A 19,720-nucleotide genomic window follows, 5' to 3' on the forward strand; every position below is an offset into this window, starting at 1 on the left:
AAACTGTTTATGTGTTTTTCTTCAAGCAATGTCTGGATGTGCTTCTTCCTATCCCCACAACTTAGTGGGTCAAAGTAGATGGGACTCCCTAAATGTTTCTCAAAAAGAGGGTGATTTGGTTCAAAATTAATAACACACACACACACACACACAAAATAACAAGCATAACATCCACGTATAGTGAGGGGGGGGCAACTATGGCCCCTTTATGACCCGTGGACTTCAACTCCCAGAATTCCTGAACATACTGAGCTGACTCAGGAATTCTGGGAGTTGAAGTCCACAGATCTTGAAAGGGCCATAGTTGCCCACTCCTGTATATTAGGTGAACTTTAGTTATTCACTTAATTCCTCTCTCTGTCAATCTGCTGCCACAAATTCTTGGCCTCTCGACACACTGCTTTTTATCAATATATTTTTAAAAGTCAGGGTTCAAAAAAGTTTCTTCTCTGTTTGGAATGCCTGGGGGGCAGGCCTCACCTGAGTAGCAGCAAAATCAAAGGCTACATCAAACAGATAGGATTTCTCTCGTGACCGGTTGGCACGGAGCACATCATCAGGGTCCTCCATTGGGTCCATTAGCACAATCATCTGCAGGAATGGATTGGGATTTTGATAAATTATGTTAGGCGTTTTACTGAAGAGGCAGAAACAAATCTTAACAAGGGAGATCATGAAATGAAGAGTATGCCAAGTATTTTTATCCAAGGGGAACATTTTGCAGTCACATCACATTTTCAATTCTTTTCTCTTGCCCTTCTGTCGCAAAGGAGCAACAGATAAGATACATGACAGAACCTCCAAACAGCAGACAGGAACCAGGAAATAACTTGGACACCAAAGAGTAAAACCGAGGGAGATATAATCATAGCATTATTGCACAAGGTAGGATGTTTGCTAATAAATTCTCTTCCACCTTTGTCCCTGGCCAAAGAGAACTGGTAGTATTTCAAAAACTCTGCAAATTTGTTTGCCACTAGAAAAGAGAAACAAAGAAAGAGGCACATTATACTGGTAACAATGCTTCGATCACAGATCTGGACTTCATACTACATATTCATCTCTGTCCTTATTTTAGAAAGATTCTGTGCAAAATGTTACCTTGCTTCAGGACTTGTTATCTGTAACCATGAAATGTAATACCCTCAATGGCAAGATTTTCCCTCAAGCTCAACGCTAGTTGCCCGGTAACTGGCATTTGCTAGCTCAAAGGGAGGCAATTTAATGTACTTCAGTGATTAACCATCACCTATTACGTTGCTAGGGATTTATGAAAGGCATAATCCAAAACATATGGAGGCCACAACCTGCCTACCTTTACGTAAATTCTTTCTAATCCAATATACCCTGCTTTAGGAGTCTATATTTGTTCTTTAGTTGGAAGACCTTAGAACCTCAAGGTGAAACAAGACAGTAGGTTGAGAAGTAGAAACCTGAAAGGATGCTGGGGCAGAAAGGCCGGCAGGATTGTTATACGTGTTCCAAATGGTCTGGAGTTGCCACCCAGTTATTTTTCCTCTCATCATCTCAAAGTCATGTACAGGTAGAGGTGGTCCTCAACTTATAACCTCAATTTTGCCTCAAATTTCTGTTGCTAAGCAAGGCAATTGTTAAGTGAGTTGTGCCTCATTTTATGACCTTTTCACAACAATTTTTAAATGTATCGTGGTAAGTTGGCTGCGATGAGTTGTCTTAGTCCCTTGATGACCAAATGGGCAGAAATGGGTGGGTGGGTGTGAAGTTAGGTAGATGTAGGAGTTGAAGGGTAGGCAGTCCCTCGCCATGGAAAAACTGAGGCTTGAGGCTGGGAGGGGCCAAGTCAGAAATGGCTTGGATTGGGGTGGGTCCTTGTCTACTGACCATGTGGGTTTTGCTTAATGATGGCAACAGGTACTGCCAGAACAGCTGTCTCTAAGCGGGGAAAGTAATGTGATGTTTTGCTTAATGACCACTTCACTTAACAACAGAGTTGCTAGCCCCAGTTAGGGTCATTAAGTGACGATTACCTGCACTTCTAAGAGAAACTTCTGTAAGAAGGTAAATGTTTCCCCCGTCTAATAATTTGAGACTCTAGGGGGCGATGCTCATCTCTGTTTCCTAGTTGAGGGAGCCAGTGTTGTCTGAAGACATTCGTGTGGTCATGTGGCCAGTATGGCTACACATCGAGGCACATAAAACGCTGTCACCTTCCCACCAAAGTGGCAACTATTTATCTACTCGCATTTGCATGCTTTTGAACTGCTAGGTGGGCAGGAGCTGTGGCAAGTAACGGGAGCTCACCCCATTGCCCAGTGCTCAGGTCTCAAACCTGGGCTGTCAGCTTTCCAGCTGACAAGCTCAGTGTCTTTAAGTTTAACCGCTGAGCCATTGCGTCTTCTTGAGTTAATATACATAGAGTAATCTTCATTTAGCAACTGATTTGTTTAACATCCATTACAATGGTGATGAAAAAGTTAACTTTGCAGCCAGTTCTCGTATTTATGACCTTTGCAGGTCTGTAAAGCAACAGAAGGCTGAAATAAGATCATAAGCACAGTCATGGTTTCTCTTAGCGACCACTTCACTTAACAACCAAACTGCTAGTCCTAATTATGGTTGCTAAATGTGGATTATATTTATACTAAATAAAAATCAAATAAATCATAAGGACGAGAGTCAGTTTGATCTGGTGGTTAAGGCACTAGGCTAGAAAGAGGGAGATTGTGAGTTCAAGTCCCACCTTAGACATAAAAGCTAGCTGGGTGACTTTGGGCCAGTCATTCTCTTAGCCCAACCTATCTCAGGGTTGCTGATGTGGGGAAAATAGGAAAGTGTGCTGGATATGTTCACTGCCTTGAGTTATTTGTAAAAATGATAAAGGTGGAATACAAACAAACAAATAAATAAAATAATTTAGTGCAAAGTGAGAACCTAGCCTCAATGCAAGCTTTGATATTAATTTGGGAAACTGATGACATCCTATTCATTGCAGCTATATAACTTACACCTTCTCCAATAACTACCTGTATTTTCTTTGTTTTTCTTCCTGACGTCATCCCCACAAGGTATAACGGCTATTAATAGCCAGGCAAAGGGCCCATGGATCTCTTGGGTACTCAGACTGTGGCTGTGAATTGGCTTATATCTAATTAGACAGCCCAGCTATAATAGGGGAAGATGTGCTGGGAAATACCCAGAGGGAGGAAGATCAAGCCACTGGAAGCTGGGATGATATTCCATTGCACCTCAGAACTATGGGTTATGTTGAAGATGGTAATCCTCAATTCAGGGACAGATCAGGTCTCAGCCGAGATTATTTTGTTTAGGGTATGTTAACATCCGTCCCTTGTCATAGATCAGGGGTGTCAAACTCGTGGCCTCCAGGCTGGATGCGTCACGTGCTGGCCATGTCCACCCTTGGTTTAATGAAGGGGAAAAAAGTCATGATATGTCATGTGATGTCGTGACGTCGTGAGTTTGACATCCCTATCATAGATCAATGTCTCTTGTATCCAGGGTTCTCTGTAGCTGTTCCTCACTTCAGGAAGGAAGAACCTAAGCTACTCCAGGTATTTGATAGAACCAGTAGCGGTTTCAGAGGGGCTTGGAATGATTACTAAATCTCTGGCACAAGACCTTAGTTACAACTTGGAATGAGTATGAGGGCTTTAGGTTGGATCACACCTGTATCTGGACAGATTCTCTGTGATCATGGATCCTAGACAGCCCCCTGATTTATGGAGATCTGGGATATTTTGTGACAGACATCTAGAACAGAGTGAAACCAATTATTTGTATTGATAAGAGTGGCAAAGTATGCTTGCTTTTCTGCTTATTGCATCCAGACAAAACAGCCAGAGGCCTCATTCTTGATGACCAGGTCCCTTCTGTTTAAAGAGGAACAAGCAGAATCCCTCACAGAACTGCTGTGAAGGTTATTCTAGGTTTCTATTGGACAAAATCACTCAGTTTCACTTGGAGTTTGACTTGGTTGGGCTTGCCCTAGCTCATTATCTAGGAAGGGTTTGAGCTGACTGATTTTGAAGGGGCTGCATAGAGTCCTTGTTCTTGTGAGCATAGTCGCCTGTGTTCCAGAGCCACGCCCCTCCTGACTGAATAAAGCCTCCCAGAAGGTTGCATGAGTTGGGTCCAAGTAATGGTCAATGCCTCTTTGTGGGAGAACATAGTTCTACTTGCCTGCAAGAAGGTGGTGGTGGATTCTCTTCTCAAGAAGCCAATCTTGGACCTGACAATATTGAACAACTTTTGTCCAATTCCAGCTGGAGATGTTAGTAAGTGCTCTGCTTCAGGCAGTCCTGAATGAGGCAGGTATCTAGACCCTTTTCAATTAGGGTTCAGATTCGGTTATAACATTGAGATAACATTGTTAGCCTTTGAAGAGATTGGGATGAAGGCTGTATGTCCTCCTGGCCTTCCTGAATTTCTCAATAATTTCTGTAATATTGACCATGGTATCCTTCTGGATTGGTTTCAGCAGTTGGAAGTGGGGAGCACTATTCTGCAATTCTTTTTTCTTCATAGCTAGTTCCAGTCAGTGTTAATTGGCACAGAGAAGGTCTATCCCTGGGCCCTTTTATGTGGGGCGCATCTGGGTTTGGGCTTCTCACCAGTCCTGTTTATCATCTACATTAGGGGTTCCCAAACTCTGGGCTGCAGCCCGCTACTGGGCCATGACCTAGTTGCAACCTGGCAGTGCAAGCGGCAGGCCAGTGCACATGCACACCCAGCTCAAGTTGCGCGAGCAGCAGGCCAGCACATGCAAACATGTGCGCAGCTCAACTTAAACAAGTCGAGCTGGGTGTGCATGCGCATGTGTGCCGACCCACCGCTCACACAAGCTCCGGTGCACATATGCATGAGGGCACTGGCCCACTGCTCACGTGGCCCAGTTCCCCTCCCCTCCCCTCCATCAGGACGCCAAGCCATAAAGTTTAGGGAATGGTGATCTACATGAAACTGCTGTGTGAAATCAATCAAAAGCATGGAGGCAGTATCATTAGTATGCAAGATATACTTTATTATATATCTCCATCCAGGACAGGCAAGTGATGCTGTTGAGGTGCTTCCTCAGTACTTAGCGGCTGTAACTGAGTGGATGGGGGGTGGGGGCTGACTGCAATCCAACCCCAGCAAGATTGAGTTTTGGGCACCCTAAGCTCTAATGACCTGTTACTTTTGTCTCTTAAAGGGGTAGATTTCCACCAGAAAAAGTTGGGATGCAAGTTGGGGGTCTTCTTAGACTCAGAGCTCCTGCTCAATGAGTAGGTGGCAATTGTGGCCAGGAGGTTTTTTGGCATAAGTTCATCTTGTGTCCTGCACTAGGACGTCTTGGTCACAGTCACTCCTGCCTTAGTTACTTCTCAACTGGATTATATGACATGCTCTTCATGGGACTACCCTTCAAGACCACATAGAAACTACCAGTAGTCCAGAATGTAGCAGAGACCACCATCACTCCCTTTTAGTCCAATCTATCATATAGCAAGTATGAACCGAGGGAGAACCCCATGTAAACTGTCTCAAGTTCCTGGAGTAAAAGTAGGAATATAAAACAATATATACTGTAAGAATGTTAGTTTCCATTAGCGTCTTGAGAAGGAGGCAGTTCCATTTTGGGACCACCTCAAACTTCTGTAAATACCACTCAAAGTCCTCTCAAGTCCTTCAATGATAGCACTCTTATATTGGATCAGATTTGTCCGTCACTGACAGTGGCTTTCTGGGTGGACCCTACCTAGACATTAACAATAATGCAGTAAATATGGAACACAGAATGGCCCGTGAGCTAGTATAGCCAGCATTAACAAATGGATTAATGAGGAGTCCACCCATCTAATCCTTTCAGAGATAATTAATTTTCTTTTGTGTTGCTCTGATTCCTGTCAACTTTAATCTGGAATGACAGAAAGCACAGGTCCATACTAGCCAGGGGACGCTACTGATCAGGTGTCTGTTTATTAGGCTTAACTCCCACAAGATCAGCAACGAGAGTGAGTGAGAGTGGGCAGGCAGATGACGGCATGCATTTAGGATGGAGGGGCAACAGTGTTGCCATGGGACACAACTGACTTCCAGCTGCACAGTTGGGGCTTCTATCAATGCTGCATATTTACTGTACGTTTTGTAGTGAAACTTCAAAACATACAATGTAAATTTTAATATATTTGAATCTTGGGAACTTTTCTTATATGGCCGTGGCTGACCTTTTGGAAAGAATTATTAGGTTCCTATCGTTAGATTTGTTCCAGTCATATCCCCAATAGCTGTTGAAATAGATTCTATGCCTATACTCAGTAGACGCTCAGTGCTTTCACTGAGGATCTGACAGTGGAGAAGTAAAACTGGATACCTGCTATAGAAGCAGCTACTAAAGGCATAGCAGATGTTAGCATGTCTCCCCCCTTATGCCCTGTGAGCACAGCCTGTTGTCTTTGTGTAGATAGAGATCAGATTGCCTTTGACAGTGACATTGGGTTGGGTTTCACCATTTCTAAGAGGCCTTTAAAGGGACTCTGCGTAAGGCAGTCATTAATACCAGGGAGCAGAGAGGCTGGTTTAAAAAAAGCACAAGAACAAATTAACCAGTGGGGCATGGTGGTTAGATCTCACAACAGTGTTGTGGAAACCTGAATTCAATTCATGATGTTATTTACTCTTAAAAGATTTCTCACAAGGATTCTCAATTCTTGTGAAGATTCAAAGTCAGATATGTGAAGCAAATGATGAATAATGCCTTACGTCCCTGCCCCCACCGAGGAGGACAGGTGTAGCTGGTAAATTATGTAACTGGTAAAACTATGGAGGATATCCTGGGACTTCCCCAATATTTTATAGCCTAATAACTGCTACAGTTAATAATCACTTTAAATAGTCAAAAGCTCCACCTTATTTACACTAAGAGTTACTGAATAGCATTTCAATAACCACCAACGGATTTAAAGTATGAATGAATTAATGTATGTTAAAGGAGGGAGGTTAGAACATTTGGCTGGACTGAATACCTCTTGTTATAGGTTTTGTGCTACAAAGGCAGTAATAGATAACTTGCAGCTACCAAATTTCTTTTGGAGTCCCCAAGTGCCACATAAACTACCTGAGACTTCTCAGAAAACAACTGAATGAAAAACTGCCGGTGACCTTCTACCGCTGCACCATAGAGAGTATCTTAACTTACTGCACCTCTGTATGATTTGCCAATTGCACAGTGGCAGATAGGAAAGCACTCCAAAGGGTTAACATCATTGCCCAGAGGATCACTGGTTGCCCTCTCCCTTCTTTGGAAGAGCTTTATAGCTCCCGCTGCCTTAAGAAAGTTCAAAACATTCTCAAAGATCCATCTCATCCTGGGCACCCTTTTTTTTGAACTATTAGCATCTGGCAGATGGAACAGGATAATAAAAACAAGGACAAATAGGTTGAAAAACAGCTTCTATCCCAGGGCAGTATCTCTGTTGAATTCTACTATATAGTGCAATATTAATGCAATATCAGGGGTTTTCAATTTAATGTATAGAATGTGAAGGATGTGTGCTCGTGTTTATTTTCATAGTCATACACTGAAAATGGTATTTAATTTCGTTGTACGAGATGCAATGACAATAAAGTAAAGTAAACTAAACATGCTGCTAAAATTTGGCAGCAAGCAGCCCAGCTGAATTTTAGAGAATGGCTGAAAATCCTAACCAGGTATTATTATATAATTGGTCCTGCTCCCTTGGCCATTGGAACAGGGGAGATGGAATTGCACAAAATGAGTATAAAAGGGAAAGGAGAGAGATGTTCTTGATAAAGGGGTCCAAGGCTGCTTTAGTTTTCGTCTCTGTTCCGTGAGATTCCATTTCATTCTGTCATCACAGGTGTGCCAAGGACAGGACTTCAAGAGCAACACTGCCGCACGAAAAGGAATAATGTACTTCTTTGTAATGAATAAAAGGCTCTGTTAAAGAGAAGTAAGAGCCAGTTTGTTGTAGTGGTTAAGGCATCAGGCTGGAAACTGGGAGACTATGAGTCCTAGTCTTGCCTTAGGCACAAAGCCAGCTAGATGACCTTGGGCTAGTCATTTTCTCTCAGCCCTAGGAAGCATGCAGTGGCAAACCACTTCTGAAAAACTTTGCCAAGAATACAGCAGGGACTTGTTCAGGAAGTCTTTGAAAATTTGACATGATTTAATGGAAGGAAAAAAAAGAGAGAGAGAAAGCATCTTTGGTAGGGAATATATTATCAAACACTCAAACAGGTATGGCACCTGCATTTCAAAAACAACAAACAGTAGGAAGGAACTAAAGAAAGGGTTGAGCAGTTGAGAAACTGATCTTTTCATGTGAAGGCTTAATAATGATGGCTTCTACGCAGAGAAAGTAGAATGATTTAATTTCTAACCACTGCAGGTAACTCAATTCTCATGACAATTCTCTAAAATGATAGTAAGGACGCTGGAGCAGGCAATAAATAAAATGAGGCAAAGGATTCATGCAACTACTTCTGTTCCTTCTTCCCACTTCAGCTCATTTACACTCCAATGTCTCTTGCCCAGTAAGTGGTATCTGACAACTATGAGAAACCAAAGATTCCACATGCAATCTGCAAACTTCAAAAATCTGATGTGGCTTTTAAACCATATAAACAACTTTTCAAAACCAAGCAGACTATATATTTATAGTATATAATTATAATTGATTAATCTTAATATACTAAAATTTACACACACACACACACACACACACACACACATACCTACATATACAGGGTACATAACTGATAGCTCACATTGATATTTCTGATGTAATTTTATATTGCATTCTAGCAATGCAGCTTTCTTGTCAAGCTAGCTGAATTTTGAATGAAGTGTCATCATTGGATAATTAGGCAAGGATTCACCTTTTAAATGTGCTAACCAGAGGCATCCACAAATGCTGACCTTTCATACATAGGTTCATGTGATGTCACGATGCATACATAGGAGAAGTTTGCAATGGTGTAATATTGCTTTCATTTTTGATCTTTTGTCCCCCTCTGCAGATGCCTATAATATCTTTTGCAACTCCGAAAATGTCCCAGGGTTGTGCCACTGCAACCTGATAGCAAATTGTTGTAGCTTATTTGGTCACTTATTACTTATGTAATTTTATATTTCCCCAATCAATTTACATTAAAACAAAATAATGATCCACAGTAAAAATCTAATCCCCGGATCAATATAAATAGTTGGAAATGGCTGCCCATTCATCAATCAATTCAGGGAAAAAGTGATCATTCAAAAATGAGAGTTTTCAGTCTGGGCTTTCCTAAAAACAACAATGTTGGAACAACCATGCAGAAAAAGCCTGACTTGTAATCTGCATTTTCTTTATCTGTCATCATCAATAGTCAAGAAGTTGATTATTTAAGATGTAAACTGGGAATGTTAAGCTTATTAAATACACTGTTGTTGTTCTTACCATCTATTATGCTTATTTGGTTGCAGAATCTGCTGGTATTGCACAGAAATTAACTAGTTCTTATAGTGAAGCTTATCAAGACATGTTGCAAGGCTGAGTTTTTTCAGCCTGCTAATTTGGGCTGAGAGGGAATAAATGGCCCAAGAACACACAACTCATTTTTGATGTCTAAGGGAGGATTATAACTAGGTCTCCTTGTTCCTAGGCCAGCACATTAACCAATAGATCACCCTGGCTCTATCTTGTTGGAAGACTTAATGTGCCTAATTTGGGCAAAAATCTCCTTCAATCGCACATATTGTTCAAAATTGGCTTAAACATTGGCTTTTCACATATGATGTCATCAATTATGACTCTGCAGCCCTTGGGGGTGGCAAAGAAACAATTGAGGCCAAGGCAACGTTTATCAATTTCAGTTAGCTGAAGTATCTTCTTACAGGGTCCAAATTTTCTGGTTTCCGAAATAGCAGATGCACACACTTTACACTCAGCCCCTCATGGGATGCTGATATAAATAATTCTTTAACAGCGTCTGAATATCTCTGTATTTTAGTCTCAAAACATGATGGTCTTAAACAAGATGAAGGAAGTTATTTAACATTATCCATTTCGGATTTTAATGTGATATAGATGCAATATAAATCTTTCAATTAATTAGTTAAAGATAAATATCCTGGGATAGACAATCTGTTATTTTATTTATTTATTTATTTTGTCAAGCGATTATAAGATAACAGGTATAAGTATAAACATAGTTATGAATACATGAGATGGATACAAATAAGAAAAAATAAAAAAAAGAAACAATAGGACAGGGACGGTAGGCACGTTAGTGTGCTTATGCATGCCCCCTACAGACCTCTTAGGAAGGGGATTGAATTTATACCATCCCCCAACACGCAGAGGGTTAGGGTTAGGGTGGCAAATACGGTGGCAAAATTATCAATTTCTGACTATAATGCCTCCTCATAAAAGTAGAAATGGAAGGTCTCCAGCCCATTACCAAATTGCCTGAAATTGTATTGCCGTAATTCAGCAGCAAATCAACATGCTGAGCCTTTGTAAACTTTGCAGAATTGTTGCTCTGTTTACTAGCACTTTTAGTACATAACAGTACAAACAATCTTTTTTAGATCCTGTTACTGGAAGCATTCCTAACAAATCATTGATATTCTTAACATTCCATCCCACAAGATGGGATACTTTGCCCAAAATTATGAAAATGGACTACATCTGCTTGTTCAAAGTTGATCCCTTAGAGTCTTTCTAACTGATCATAGAAAGTAGGAATAAGCAAAAGCTTTGGACAGAATTATAGTTTTATCTATGTTTTTTCTTGGGCAGATAGACACCAAGAGTGCTTCCCAATTTTCTGGAAGAATTTGATTTGCAAACAAATACAAGTCCACCTCAGGCATGCAAGTTTAAACTAAAACGATTACAGAAAATTCTAAATAAGTTGGAAAGTTTTTGTTCTAATGAGTAAAATAACTTGAACATTGTTATTAATTATTAATTAATTTTCTTCATTAACACAAAATATTTTAAAACATTTAGTGATTAATAACATTTTCACAGCATTAAGATAGCAAAGGATCAAAATGTGGAATTCCACAACCCTAGAGAGGCTCCTATTTACCTGAACCCTAGATACCCTCCCACTTACTCTTATGCATGAAAGTAAATGTATTTGCACACTGGAGTGAATTTGAGCATCTTTTCTGCTATTGGGTATAGGGAAAATAATTTGTTAGGTTTGTATTTTGATATGAACTGGTGCAGTTTGTGCTTCTAAAACTAATAAACAATTATTCTTTGGTATTTATACTTCTTCAATTGATGTGATTTCATTCTTTGATTAAAATGTATTTTAATCAAAGGCTCAGATTATGGACGTTGTCAACCAAAATTACACGAAGTATGGGATAAGGCATTTTTGTGTATATGAATACAATGACTTAGGCATGTTCATGGACACTAATACATGTCAAGAGCTGAGCAAATGAATTAATTTTACCTGGGGCAATGTGCATATTTTAAAATGCATATTTTTAAATAATCATAAACCGAACAGGGCTAATTATTCTTTTATGTGGATATAGTGATAAAATAAGCGACAGAAAGACCAAGCCGAGGAACGCCCAACATATTTTCTTAATTTGGAAAAGGGAATCTGATACTACTTGACTGGAAATAATTTCTATTGTGGATATAATGTTAAGTGTATTCTGACACCTTGGAATGAAGCTAGCAAGCACCAACAAAGACTGCTTGGTAAGTTTTACTTTGTGGCCCTGAAAATTACTTCTGATTAAAATGAAGTCCTGGCTCACGGCCAGACCAAAAGGCATTAGTCTTTTGAGGAAATGTACTTCAGCTCCAGACAGGGATGTGGTTGTATATCTACTGCCTGATATCAGGCCCGGAAGCAATTCTGATGTTGTTCCTTCTTACTGCTTAATTCCAACCCTGTTTTGAATCCAATACCTTATTGTCATGACGACAAATCACTCCTGTAAACAATTTCCTGGCATGGTCCATAAAGCATTGTCCTCAGCTGGATGGGGCAGTGAGAAAGCTGTCTCTATGGCAACCTTAGTTCTAAGAAATAAGAAGCGACCCCTTCACACTGTATTAATAGGAGTACACAAATAACTATAGTAAGTTCAAATTTGCCTCTTTTTCTTTTTTTACTACATGCTCCGGTTCTTAAAACAACAAGAAAGATCTACATGGTTTCTTTTCATACTGTTGTCACAGAAACTCCCTCCCCTCCTCCACATACACTGGTCAAAGAGTCAAGGAAATAGTACTGCAAGGCACAATAATTGAATAGCTTGGAGGAATTGTTAGATATTTGCCTGGGTAAGATATCCATTTATCTTTGATTCCTTACTTTCAGGCTTGCCCCAAACTTTGGGCTACCTCAACAACCATCACTTTTGCTAATTATTCCTTAAATGAATATTGTGTCCATGATAGCCCATACTTAATCTGTTTCAACAGTGTGACTGTACAATAGGAAGCTAACTAATCAGAATATTCTGCAATTTCCAATTTAAAAAACAACTCTTGAATACATTGATGTGGCTGAAAACATGTTATAAACATGCTAACTAACTTTAGAATTTTTTCTGACTCTGTAGAACTGAAATTTCATGGCAATACTCTATCTTTAATTTCTTCCATAATAGTTTTATTATGAATAAATAAACTATCTGAATGACATCATTTAGAACAGCTGCCTTTTTGATGACTGATAATTTGCACTAGTCATAAATCTTAATTTTGGAAAATGATAAAATAATATTATATTATTCTGCCTCTTGCTGCATTTAACTATCTTTTGAAAGCATTAATCCAAGTCACCTAACATATCTGCACAATTTTTATCTTTTTCAATTGCCAGCATTTTTCTTTAATCAACTGTTTATTTTTATTTTATTTTTTGTTGTTTGTATTCATCTACTTTCCTAATTAACAGATTGCCTAACTAAGAGTATAGAAAGGTCTGGTCTGTTTGAAGAAACTGGAACTTTTATTGGTATCTTTTAGATTTTTTAAAATGCTCCCTTTGCTTAATTCCATTCTGTTTCTGGTTATTTTATGTATATATTTGCAGTAAGACTATGTAATATGACATGTTGCCTTTACGAGACAGACATCTAATCACATAGTTTTGACCTGTAAATCTTAGCAGTAGCAGATTATTAAAATGCTTTGGCCCTCTGCAATGGACAATGTATCAGAAAGCTACCCTCACTCTTAAATAACAAGATTTAGTTCAACTGCCTAACTCACTTTCTCTTCTACAAGGAACTCAATCAGCATTCACAATATTCTTTGTTTTGATCTATCATTGCATCTACAAATCCAGCCAAAAATGTATACCTCAAACAAAACCTACAGTTTAATCTCAATTATTAAAATTACCATTTAGTCTAATTTTCCCTCTTCATGGCAACTGGGCTTTACCTTGTCCCTCCTCCCTAAATACTGGGTCAGAATTGTGCCATTTAGCTCACTAGGTAAGGAAGTGGGGGAAGGCTACAGATTCCCCCAAGAGATTAAAAAAGATGGATCCATGGTTTGATAAGATTCAACAGTGGCAGTTAACACTTGTTTTTAAGAGATATAGAATTAATTAGCATACCATGGCACACGCACAATGGATTTGTCTGTACAATAAATACAAAGTAGACTCAAAAAATTCATTTCCCCAAACTGCAAAAACTATCTGTCACAAATGTTCAGCCATGATGTAATTTCTCAACCCTAACAAATATAGCATGTAGATACAACATTGTGGCTCCCACAGGGGACTGTCTGGGTCTCAGGAGTCAGACTTGTTGGGTCAATCATAGCCAACTCTTCTCATTAGTTCTCAGGAGAAGAGAAAATATATTCTTTTAATCAACATACTAATTTCCCTCCTGACTGCAGCAAATGGGAACCCAGCAAGGCTACTTAGCAGTTGCTAATAAGATATATTTCTGAGAGCTTTGATGGCCAAGAAGAGCTTCAATTAGCTAAGTTCAGTTTTTGAAGAAAGTGAGAATCAACCTTTAACATCCATGCTCTGAAGAACTTCAAACAAGCTTGACAGCCAGCCAGAGCTAAAGAGGAAAGCTACATAGAACACATCACTTGGGAAAAAGTAAACTTTTTGAAAGTTACAGATGGCAAGTTTCCTTGAAACTCCAGTTCAAAGGATCAGACTTCGATCCATTATGTGCTGCTTTTTATTTGTCTGAGACCTGGATGCTGCCAGTTAGAGTATACAGCAGCAGGTTAGATGGATGCATAGTCTGAGATCTATAATAAAGGCATTTTTATTTTTGTGTATATGCTGAGATCAGCTGTCTAGTACCAGCCTCTGAGTTTTGTTCCCTTAAGCCTGCTAGCATAGACAGTGGCAAAAAAATTATGGACCGTAACTCTGATCTCTGAATAGAATAACTTTTTCCGTGGATAGAATGCCTTTTTCTTTCCTCATCTCTGGAATTCAGAATAACTTTTGGATGAGGGGGTACTGATCCAACAAACTTTCTTTACATTAAATGGTAATGTCTTCCCTCGCTACTGGCTCCTGTATAAAATCTGAACTCAAACTGTATTGATGTGAGTTTTTAAACAAATGAAATGTGTTTCCCCCTCATGTGGGAGGGGGAGCATTTCCAGAAATTGATTTTAATTCTAGCTTCAAAGATCAGTTCATAAAACTAAATTCTACCCATTTATCAGAAAGGGTTTTCACAATACCTGGTCATCCACTTTGTGAGCAATGAGTGTGGCTCCTTCTTCCAGCTCTGCCATGCTGATTGGCCGTATGCGAAGTGCCACCTAAAATACAAGAAGATGGATGAGTGACTGAGATATCTCACAATTTGTGAAATAGCCAAAGAGCAACAGAAAGAAAAACGAGCACCTGCATGGAAGTCCTCAGTCTCCGTGCCCTGGCCATCCAAGGCCCAAAGCGTAAGCAGAGTTTCTTCAACTCCCAAGTTCTTCCCTGCCCAGTGTGCCTCATCTGAGTCCGTCTATCACCACAGAGAGAAAATCATCTGTGTGTCTCTGAGGCCCTGGCAGGTAGCCGCAAACAGACAATGAGAGGCTTTTTCCTTGGGAGGAAAGGAAATACCACCTGAACAGCAGCATTTCTGGAACAACATATCCAGCTACAGCCACGTCAGCCTATAAGATTCATCCCATTCAATCTCTAAAGCCTCCAAGAGATTTAGTGACTTCAGTTCACTGTTTCCCATACAGATAACAAAGGAGTGAACTTCAACTGCACAGCTCCCTCGTCCTATTAGCAGGGCTTTATCTGTTATCCTGACACGAATGTTAACACAGGATCTGAATCCATGGAAAACATCTTGCTTTCTGTTCCTCATGCTATTTGAGTAGAAACCGGGAACTTCTGGACATCATCCAAAATTTGCTGAACCACAAGTATTAATTTCACTCACCATTGGCAATTCTATAATATCTGTTCAGAAATGTTCAAAAATTGCAGTGAGGGGGCCAGACAGTTTCTCTGCTCCAAACCTAGAAAGCACATCCCATGGCATTGTTGATTTCAAAGACAATTAAACTATTTCTTGTGAAGCCAGGCAAAATGTCTATGATGGGTTCATTCTCCAAGAAAGATTTCTTTCTTGTTATACAAATACCGCAGCAGCTCTGAAAGGATTCTTTAAAGAGTCTTCTTTCACTTTTGAAATTTATTTCATACACTTTTCTCCACACACCCCCATCATAGCACTGACAACAAAAGTAACCACTTCCAATCCTCCAATACAATAGCAGTAACACTTAGACTAATATACTGCTTCATTACTTTAAGCCCTCTCTGAGCGGTTTAGCATCAACATATTGCCCCCAACAATCTGGGTTCTCATTTTACAGACTTCGGAAGGATGGAAGGAAGGATACAATAGAATTTTATTCCAATGCAATATATTTTCAAAATAGCTTTACAAATGTTGTCCTTGAACTGAATGTTTAATTGCACATTAATGTGTAATATGTACATACAACTTTCATTAAAAGGCAACTGAATGATTTAAATTATGCAATACACCTTATAAACCATGTTTGAAAAAGCTATATATATCCTCAGCAAGAGATCTCTATTTCCAATTTATACTTTTTTAAAATTCTAGTGAGCAATCAAGGCTAACTACAAATCCTTTCCATTCATATTTCTACTGTATTCTGCTGCCTCCCACAACTGCTTTATTTTACATTGGAAGCTCCAAGGAGTGGAAATCTCTTTTACTTTTCTTCATATTGCTCAACTATATGTACTAAAAATGCAAAACATAATAAACTGTATCAGACAACAACACTGAATTTGACCAGGAAAGCCCTTTCTTATCTGAGCATCTGTTTATAAAGATAAAGTTGAACAATTAACATTGTGCCTATATAATATACATTATATGAACACAGAATTATGATCAGAAAACACCCACTATTTTTGAAAGGCCCAGCTAGGGAAAACTTTAAAACCAAGAAGCTGAGCATCACTGACTCCCATTTTCTTTGGCACTAATGACATAAATGTGAGTATTGCTGTATCCAGTTGGGCATTATAGTGCAGTTTGACCATTTCACTCTACGCCATAAGATTTAATTGAGTTTTATGTATATTGCTATTCCAATTTATGGGACAGACTATGTTGATGGAAACAGGTAAGGCCAGATCCCTCTTGATGGGACAGGTCCTTTATATCGAGAAGACAGCCTTACAACCATCTACTTTTATATTTGATGTACTTATTAACAAATCTAATAATTTCATTCTGCTGCATTTGGTGGCTTCTTCTTGCCACTAGAAGGGAAGTTTTAACAAAAACCCTATTAAATGTTCCTCTCCAATTTCTAGTAGTTAGTTCCGCAAAGGCTTTGCCTGCTTTCTTTCTCAAGCTCCACCAGCTTCTTGCTTTTATTGATAATACTGGCCGGGAATTCTGGGAGTTAGAAGTCCGACTCTTTTGGGTCTAACCTTCCAGGCCCCTTTCTACTTCCACTCACCGTGAGCTGCTGATCCTTGGACCCTCTGGTCTCCTTCATGATGGTAACTGGGTAGCCCAGACAAGGCGGGCTCGGGCAAGCGAAGCTACAGCACGTGTGCAGCCCCCGCGCACTGCCAGATTCCCGGGACTCCTGGGTCTCGTCGGGTGTGAGTTCTGCTCTGAGCTAAATGAAATCTCCCCGCGAGACCAATGACAGGTGTTTGGGCGCCGCCATTCAATGGGTACTGGAGTCCCCCCCACCCAGCCCAATTACGCCCCCCTCTCTTTGGAGAGACAGCTGGCAAGCGGGCGCCCGGGCTGGGTCTCCCCTCGGAGAGCTCTGCCGCCACCGCCCTCCATCTGGGACCGGTGTGCAGGGAATCTGCCGATGGCGGGCCGCCGCCTCGCCTCGCCTGCCTCCTGGTGTTTCGAGTCCCCTGGAGATCTTTCCAAACTGTACACAACAACCGGGTGCGCGGGAGACTTCCTCCGGCTGATTCGGTGGCGCACCATTGGCTGAGTTGGGGTTTGAGCGGCTCTCCATCGCTCTCTGCCGGCCGGCGTGAAAGGGAAGGCCGAAATCGCCTGGCTGAGGCGGGAAAAGCGCGCCCTCCGAAGTGCGACTTTTGCAGTGCAGGAACAGGAGGCCGGAAGGTTGGACGGCGCCGTCGATAACATAATTTACTCTCCTAGCCTGCGCAGGGCGCACTTATTTCCCCCATAAATCCGGAGGAAGATTCTTTATTTTGTAACTGGCGCGGTCCGATCTAAGTATAGTATATAAAATCATACATTGCAGTGTCCTACCTGTCAATGAATACTTCAGCTTCAACCATAACAACACAAGAGCAAACAAGGTTAATCGCACCAAACTTGATTGCAGGAAATACGACTTCAGCAACAGAGTGGTCAATGTCTTGAATAGTCTACCTGACTGTGGTTTCTTCCCCAAACCCAAAAAACTTTAACCTTAGACTGTCTACTATTGACCTCACCCCTTTCCTAAGAGGTCTGTGCATAGTGCCTACCGTCCCTGTCCTATTGTTTCTTTTTTTTCTTCTTATATGTATCCATGTATTCATAACTATGTTTTTACTTATACCTATTATCTTGCAAGCAATTGACAAAAATAAATAAATAAATAAAAAAGACGAATGGTTTACAATAGTCCTTTGTTCATTAAAAATAATTTCATTAGGTATGTTTTTTCTTTGAGACATTGTTTCTCAAACTTTCTTCGGTTGAATAAACTGAATAACCATTTGGGAATACAGGGAACATCCAGTGAAGCCAAGAGTCCCCTTTCTAATTTTTTTTTGTCTTAAGAGCATGGGAGTTCAGTTTTTGGCAAATAAGATGATTATGGTGGCATACATGTACACTTCCTCTAAAGGCTTTTTAAAATAGATTTTGTACCCAAAATGTAATCTAAAATTAAGTTTATATTGTTATTTTGAATTTGAATTATTGTATTTATGTCTTGTCATAACAATATTTGCAAACTTGCCGGTCATGACCATTCTTCAACAACAATTTCTTGATTGATAAGGAGCCAGGGCAAATGGATTTCGGGGTCAGTGAAATCCTCATTCATTGTAGTTCATATTTGTACTTGTTTTGGTGGTTGTGGAATCATGATGCTATGGAGAAATGCGTTTTAAAAATCAACCGAACATCATATGGTTGATAATAGTTTCACTTGACTTGAGAATCCCTGCTCTAGGAGTTTAAGGTATACATACTGGTAGCACATACATAATTCTGATTTTTCCCTCAGGTTCAGATAGGTTGCACAGAGAGATCTTCTGTTTAGTCTTAAGTCCCCATAAGTTTCCATGGCTGAACCTAGGTCTCCCTATCCTAGTGCAAGTGGTCTAATGGGAATCCCCCCAATTTATGCTAATTCAGGGAAAAGAAATTTAAAACAAGTAATGGATACCCGAGGAAGCAACATGGCGGTCTGACTGAACATCTGACAGATAAGGGTGATATAATATAATCTAAGGAGATTCCTTGTTCCACCACACAGATGATCACACCTGCCATACTAATAATCAGATTGTGCTCAAAGGTACGGTATTCTACAGTGTGGTGAGATGTTCCCATTGTATCACACAGCGGACATACAATAGGCACATCCATTAGTTGGACTGATCCTTCTTCAAAGCTAAGTCTGGGCACAAGAAACCAGCTGAAAAGATCCGGACACTCTCACTGGCCAGAATAGTCATGGAGGGCTATGCCCAGAGTCCAGAGAAAAAGGAAGCTGGCCATTAGGAATCAGGATGGTGCCATCCTTTGGAGGATCATCTGGCCTCATGATTGATAGAATGCCCATGAATTATGGCAGACTGCATCCATGACTAAGGAGGGAAAATGCTAATTTAGCACTGAAATAGTTGAGGACATAACATTGATTCAGATAAGGGCAAATGATCATAGGAAGGCAACATAAGAAAAACTCGTTGCAGCAACATTTTGTGTCATTGGATACAACCGTGGAAAGATATGAGAGCTAGGGTGGTCATTTGTAGTAGCATTAGTATTAGATTCCTTTTCTTATAAAGGGAGCTGCAGTACTCAAAAGACTTGTAGAGATCATGGTATAACTCACATTTATGAATATGTAGAAAAAAGGAGGAAAATGAGGTATATAGCATCGAAGGGCTAAAGAAGGACATATCTCTACCATTTCTTATCTATGAATAGACTTATCAGGTTTTTTTTATCGTAGAAAATCTGGTGCCTTTTATAATTGAG

At 40.1% G+C, this 19,720-nt stretch overlaps 1 protein-coding gene across 2 annotated transcripts in view; it reads right to left on the reverse strand.

Moving 5' to 3' along the window:
* KIF19 (kinesin family member 19) overlaps positions 1-17,435 on the reverse strand; it is a 41,892-nt gene extending 24,457 nt beyond the window's left edge. Inside the window, exons 1-3 of one of the 2 annotated variants that reach the window (XM_026675783.2) lie at positions 16,980-17,435; positions 14,700-14,780; positions 481-591 (exon numbers count right to left, since the gene is read on the reverse strand). In XM_026675783.2, coding sequence (XP_026531568.2) covers positions 481-591; positions 14,700-14,780; positions 16,980-17,018 — 231 coding nt within the window. In that variant the 5' untranslated portion in view covers positions 17,019-17,435. Of the gene's footprint in view, positions 1-480; positions 592-14,699; positions 14,781-14,865; positions 15,131-16,979 lie in introns of those variants that run through there. The other variant, XM_087956016.1, reaches the window with a different exon arrangement.
* Between the last annotated feature and the right edge of the window lie 2,285 nt (positions 17,436-19,720).

The sequence above is a fragment of the Notechis scutatus genome, chromosome 2, assembly GCF_049901735.1.
Source record: "Notechis scutatus isolate UNSWTSFEM ecotype Mainland chromosome 2, rNotScu1.2, whole genome shotgun sequence".
In the NCBI taxonomy this organism is placed as follows: domain Eukaryota; kingdom Metazoa; phylum Chordata; class Lepidosauria; order Squamata; family Elapidae; genus Notechis; species Notechis scutatus.